The sequence below is a fragment of the Morone saxatilis genome, unplaced genomic scaffold (assembly GCF_004916995.1).
Source record: "Morone saxatilis isolate NCDOM2014 unplaced genomic scaffold, NCSU_SB_2.0 Contig8, whole genome shotgun sequence".
NCBI classification, from domain to species: domain Eukaryota; kingdom Metazoa; phylum Chordata; class Actinopteri; family Moronidae; genus Morone; species Morone saxatilis.
In genome coordinates, this window is record NW_023340257.1 from 22,880,501 (window position 1) to 22,886,660 (window position 6,160).

General features: G+C 40.7%; 1 protein-coding gene across 2 annotated transcripts; it reads left to right on the top strand.

Annotated features, from left to right (window-relative positions):
- Nucleotides 1-748: 748 nt before the first annotated feature.
- On the top strand, nucleotides 749-6,154 carry pgr (progesterone receptor). 2 transcript variants are annotated; one of them, XM_035680553.1, is made up of 8 exons: nucleotides 749-2,054; nucleotides 2,874-2,983; nucleotides 3,726-3,842; nucleotides 4,106-4,402; nucleotides 4,739-4,883; nucleotides 5,005-5,135; nucleotides 5,527-5,684; nucleotides 5,795-5,919. In XM_035680553.1, the coding sequence occupies exons 1-8, from the start codon at nucleotides 1,162-1,164 to the stop codon at nucleotides 5,795-5,797; spliced, it is 1,854 nt and encodes a 617-aa protein (XP_035536446.1). In that variant the 5' UTR covers nucleotides 749-1,161; the 3' UTR covers nucleotides 5,798-5,919. The 2 variants fall into 2 exon arrangements, with proteins under 2 accessions (XP_035536446.1, XP_035536444.1); XM_035680551.1 differs by having other exon boundaries at nucleotides 753-2,054; nucleotides 5,791-6,154.
- The last annotated feature ends 6 nt before the right edge of the window (nucleotides 6,155-6,160 follow it).

Genomic DNA, 6,160 nt, shown 5'->3' on the forward strand with positions numbered 1-6,160 from the left:
ACTACATGCATCAGCAACATACTCGACTGATTAACTTGAATAGTAAAACCCTCTCTGTTATCTAGGATAACAGCAATATAAATTAGATCAGTACAAAGGAGATGAGCGTGCTGTCATAACACAGTGTCCTTCAGAAATGTGGAGAACCACCATACAGACGATACAAAGATAAATGTTCTTCACTTCATCAAATGCTGTTCATGTATGTTTGGTCAAATACACAATAAAAACATAATGTTTAAATAAAGAACTTATAGCCTTATATAGAAAAGGGAAAAACATGAAAATTAAAGTAACTAAGTAAATATAAATTGTGTTTTGCAGAAAACAAAACACAAAGTTACATTTATAATTGCTTTGACTTATTACAGGCATTATACACCATTAACTTACTTGAACAGCTCACTGCCACTTTGGATTGGATGATGGCTCAAAGTGATAAATAAAACTTCACAAGGAAGGGATTTACTCTTGTATAAATAAATAAATAAATAAATAAATAAGACAATATTGTGTCTTGGTAACGATAACAATGGATGAGTTTTGGGATTATCATGAACTTGAAAGCGATCCAATATTTGGCAAAACATGCTGAACCTCATTCGTAAACAGCAGGGTGGAGACTAATGACCCTTGACATTGAGGTGATCCATCGTCAATTCTCCTCATTGGCTGGCTGTTTTACTGTAGGTCTGCTGTAAGGGTAGTCTTACTCCATAGATTTCTCTAGCGTGGCTCTGCATTGACTCTCTCCCTGCATCCTTCGGAGGATTGGTTATTTAGTCTTAATGAGGAAAGCCATTGGAAATCTGTGAAAAAAGGAAAAGAATATTCATTTATTTTTAAAACATGACACCCACAACCAGGACAAGGAAATATGGGCTACTTGCATTTACTTAAATATGCCAGGTTTCATTGCTTTATGAGCTTATAATTGCGCACCTTTAATCCCTAATCATCAGCAGATTCAAAATTGGTTCTCTTTTCTTTTCTGGGCAGCTGTTTTATTGTCTGGAATAGACTTAAGTGAAAGAAGGCGAAGTCACAGCCTTCCCTGACGAGGAGGAGGATTACAGGAAAGTCTCTGAGCCACAATTTATCACACATCGTCCAGCCCCCGGACGCACTCCAGTCTCTGCTGAGCGCATCGCGGTTCACAAAATGGAAAATAAAATAAACGGAAGGATGAGCAGCATCAGTACTTCGATCGCCGATTCCACCGATACAAGAGTAAGCGACTTCATTGGAACTGGATACAGTAATACTAAATTATCGAATGAGTCACAGTCTCTAACTTGCATGTCCTCCGTGCGTAATTTTGGGAATGCCGGCAGACTGATCCTGGGTCTAAATTCTAGCGGCGACGGCGCAGTTTTCAAAGACTGTAACGTACTCGATGGTTCACTTGTTGCAAAACAGTTTTATGATCGTAGCAATGAATATCTGAAGTGTAACAGTGTGCCGTGGGAAGATTTTGCAAATGTTCAGGGGACGGATTTGGCCACATCCGAAAGTTTGCCTGGCGCAACTTTAAGCCTCTCCTCGACACCTGTAGCGTGTAAGTTCATCAAAGATGAGATGGAGCCTTCTGTGATTATGGACAACCCCTGTCCCAACTTTGATGCAACATCGGAGATACCTGCTCTTGACTCCTGCTGTGACACCGACAAGAAGCAGCACCTGGGACTTAGTGACGGGGAGTCGCCAAATTTCACGCCGGCGGGTCCTCGACCGGGGTTGGAGGGATCTCCAAACTTTCTGATCGACCTGAACCAACCGGAGCAGCTACCGGCGCTGAGCCAGGTGAGGACTGACTCCATGTGTGGTTCGTCCGGGAAGGGTGTCATCAACTTTGATGCCAATAGGCACACAGCCCCGCAACTGACGATGTACAAGAACGAGGTCTCCCGTTGGCAGATGCAGACGTCTCCAGCTGAGCCTCAGTACTTGTCTGCAGGGCTGTCCGAAGACCCGTTCACACACAGCGGCTATGATGGGATCCAAAACCAGGGCCTGTCTCAGAGGAACCCATCACCTTTCTCCGCATTCGCCGGGTAATTAGTTAATTAGTCTTAATTGTTCACCTTCAAGTCACTGTCGATATGGAGTTATAGTGTTCCATATCACTCATGAACTCTGAATCTATGTGTTTGTGTGCCAGTTGGAGTTAAAAGTTGGAAAGTAGACAATAGTTTTGACAGATCATAGACCTACATACATTGACGATCAATTAGTAATTAATGCCAGGTGTTAGGACACATTATTTGCCACTCCACAACAATCACCTGTTTGAGTCACTCAGGCTGTGTCTGAGTCCAAGAAAGTAGAAAAAAATAACTGTTTTCTTATAATCAGTCACTTCCACTCACTTCTCTACATCCACACTGTCATCTATCTCAGAGTTAATTTGTATTTAAAACAAGAGTGAATGAGAACATCTGATGTTGTGGTTTTTATTTTTTATTTTTTTTTACTTTGGGCCAACAGAAAGCTCCTGAAAAACATCTTGAAAACCATTAACTATCTCTTTCTCTTCACCCTTATATCTTAACATAAACTCGGGTCCTTGAGTCTTGTCTTACCTTGCTAAGAAGCAATTAAATAAGCTTTAAATTCACTCAAGGGTTAAAAGATTTAGTCATTCAAATATTATAGCAAACTGCTTATATTTAGTTATTTTATTTAATCAAGCATCAAACTCAGATGTTTTACCTCTTTATGTTTCTTATTCTGTGTACATTTCACCATCATGTGTACAGTTTATAGGGGGATTGCATTTTCAAGAAGGGCATTCTGCTTTAACCCAGAATGGACCTGTCTGTCTCTCATCATATGAATTGAATTTAATCAATGTATGTTTTTTCTTTATCCAGTATGCCACCTCAGAGAATGTGTGTGATTTGTGGTGACGAGGCATCTGGTTGCCACTATGGAGTCTTAACCTGTGGGAGCTGCAAAGTCTTTTTTAAAAGAGCAGTTGAAGGTGAGCCAATGAAATCTTTAACCTACTTCTGGAAATGTTTTACACACTTTTAGTCAAATATTGTCCAAGCCACATAGATACTGTATTGAGACTGTTATGATTTGGACAAGTCTAGGTCTTCAGCTACAGCCGACAGTTTAACTGCTTTTATCCCAGATTGTTTTTAAGATATCTTTTAACACCTGGCCTGTGACACCTGACCAAACATGGTAGTCAGTCAGTTTCTGTTTATCAGCGGGCATTGTAGATGTCAAATAAACTAAAAGACGAAAAAGGAAGTAAAAAACACTAAAGGAGGGGTTAGAGGCTGTAACTGAATATTAATCTCTAATATCAGCTATTGCAGTTCTACAGTGAATCCTCTGGTACATTGAAGGGGAGTTAATGTCAAATTACTGACCTTCTATGGTAGTTGTTAAAGGTCATTAGCAACAGTATCACATTGACAAGTGTTCACCGTGTTCTTCGTCTTGAACTTGTTTTTCTTGTTATCTTGTAACGTGAGATATGTAAGAGCCACTATGTCTCACCATGGCCATGTCACTCTGTCCTCACAGCCTTGCCTCTATCTAATTTTCTTCCTTAGATTTCTCCCCAGAACGCTGCCTCACTGTGCATGGAGTAGCCATGTTAATAGTCAAGAGCCCTTCAACAACCTTTCTCCTCATTATGTGCCTTTCCTCCTCCCTATTTGAAATCCAAGCACTTTTAAAATTGTGTTCATTGTCCGTTCACTCAACAGGCCATCATAGCTATCTCTGTGCTGGGCGAAATGACTGCATTGTGGACAAAATTCGGAGGAAAAATTGCCCGGCCTGTCGCCTCCGAAAGTGCTATCAGGCAGGAATGATGCTCGGAGGTACCATTTGGTTAGATGTCTTTTTGCACAGGGCTAAGACAGAAATGAAAGAAAAGTCACAATAATCATGACTAGCTATAAAGAGAATGTTAAAAGTGATCAGATAAAAAAAAATAATAGTGAATTAAAAGTCCTTTTAAAAGTAGAAGTATAGAGCTCTTTTTTCAAATGCAGTCAAACCTGTTTTACCAATTACCAATTTTACCACTCAAAACTTCCATTTGTGCCCTCAAATCTAACCAGACCTTGTATTTATGTCACAGGCAGGAAGCTGAAGCGTTTTGGGGCCTTAAAAGCCTTGGGTTTGGCCCCGTCCCTGATGTTCCAGTCTCACATGGCCATGTCCAGTGACAATCAGACCTTGTCTTGCATACCAGGCATCCGTGAGGTGCAACTCTCCCAGCAGATCATCTGTATCCTGGAAAACATCGAACCAGAGGTCGTTTACTCGGGTTTTGACAACACCCAGCCTGATGTTACCCATCTTCTGCTCAACAGTCTCAACAGGCTGTGTGAAAAACAGCTGCTGTGGATCGTTAAGTGGTCCAAGTCTCTGCCAGGTAACGTCTCTCTGCAGCTCAGGGTCACCATAAGTGTCGCCATGGGAATCCATTGGCAGGCCTCGCCAAAGGTCTAAGCCTTAACCACTGACTGAGATAGACGGCTTTGTAATGGCATGAATATTGGCTATATGAGAAGTCATTCCAAGTGTTAAAAACCATTTGTTTGTCAAAGGAAATGTTAAAATTAAAGAGGATTTTTTAAAAATCTTTAGCAATTATCTTAAGCTAATGCCAAAATATTGGAAAACCAACCACCACCACTGGGTATGATGGTTTATTAGTGCACAGGTGACAAATGAAATTATCTCTAATATATTTTCTTTTCTTTCTAAGGGTTTCGTAATCTTCACATCACGGACCAGATGACCCTCATCCAGTACTCGTGGATGAACCTGATGGTGTTCGCTCTCGGGTGGCGCTCCTTTCAGAATGTCACCAGTGAATATTTATATTTCGCACCTGATCTGGTTCTCAGTCAGTAAGTAACTATCATCACACAGGCAACCCTTGATTAACAATGATCTAAAAGAGTTACATTTTGTTTTGTTTTTCTCAATATTGCTCAGAACAATTAATCAATTTATATTTGTGTACATCAGGGAACAAATGAGGAGATCTCCAATTTATGACCTCTGCCTGGCAATACAGTTCATCCCTCAGGAATTTTCCAATCTGCAGGTCACCCGCGAGGAGTTTCTCTGCATGAAGGCCATAATATTACTCAACACAGGTAAAATACAAAGGACTTACTGAATCAGGCACAAGATGACTCAGTTTTTATCTTATGTTGACCTTTTTTTGAATAAACAGCACTAAGTATACAGTGTAGCAGAGATGTCAAGCTCTGATGACCATCTACTGGAGAGACGCACAATAAAGGGAGTGTTGTACAAGGTGACTGGACCTTGAAAAGATTTATGTAGCGGCTGCTATCAAGTTCTAGTTTTACACTGAGTGAAAAACATTGTTTTGAATAGTGGTATGTTACTTGACTGGCACTTCTGTTACATTTCCTTATTGTTTATTTAGGTTTTAAAACAGAGTAATAATTTTTCCACATTTAAAAGTGTCTAGTATTTGGAGACATACATGTTCTCCCTTTTTGTCCCTTCTGCTCTCAGTGCCTCTTGAGGGACTGAAAAGTCAGGGAGTATTTGAAGAGATGAGACAAAACTACATTCGGGAGCTGACCAAGGCAATCCACATGAGGGAGAAGGGCTTGGTGGCCTGCTCACAGCGATTCTACCACCTCACCAAACTGATGGACGCCATGCATGATGTAGGCTCCCTCATAGATCTGAGTACAAGAGCATTAATTCTATGTCTTAATCTGACTGCTACTTTAATGAGTACTAAGACAAACATGAATGTCTCTTTTCTGACAGATAGTGAAGAAGGTCAATCTGTTCTGTCTGAGCACCTTCCTCCAAGCAGATGCCATGAAAGTGGAGTTTCCAGAGATGATGTCAGAGGTTATTGCCTCTCAGCTTCCCAAGGTCCTGGCAGGCATGGTGAGGCCTCTCTTATTTCACACCAAGTGAGGATGTCAGCACAGACATCACAACTCTGCAGAGACATCTTGTGACTGGATGACTGACCCTTCAATTACTGGATTTTTCATAGCCTTCGCTTGGGTAGTCAGGCATCTATACTTTGCCAAATTGCATCTAATGGTCTTTAGCCCTTTTACTTCATGAGGTGAAGCAGAATGAACATGTTCCTTAAAATATATGTTTTTTAGTACACAAATATCTT

Excerpts from the sequence above, each read along its gene's own strand:
- pgr (XM_035680551.1), top strand. The coding sequence starts at position 1,162 with ATGGAAAATAAAATAAACGGAAGGATGAGCAGCATCAGTACTTCGATC. Across the intron at positions 2,055-2,873 it reads CCTTTCTCCGCATTCGCCGG|TATGCCACCTCAGAGAATGT; the intron begins GTAATTAGTTAA and ends TTCTTTATCCAG. Across the intron at positions 2,984-3,725 it reads TTTTAAAAGAGCAGTTGAAG|GCCATCATAGCTATCTCTGT; the intron begins GTGAGCCAATGA and ends TTCACTCAACAG.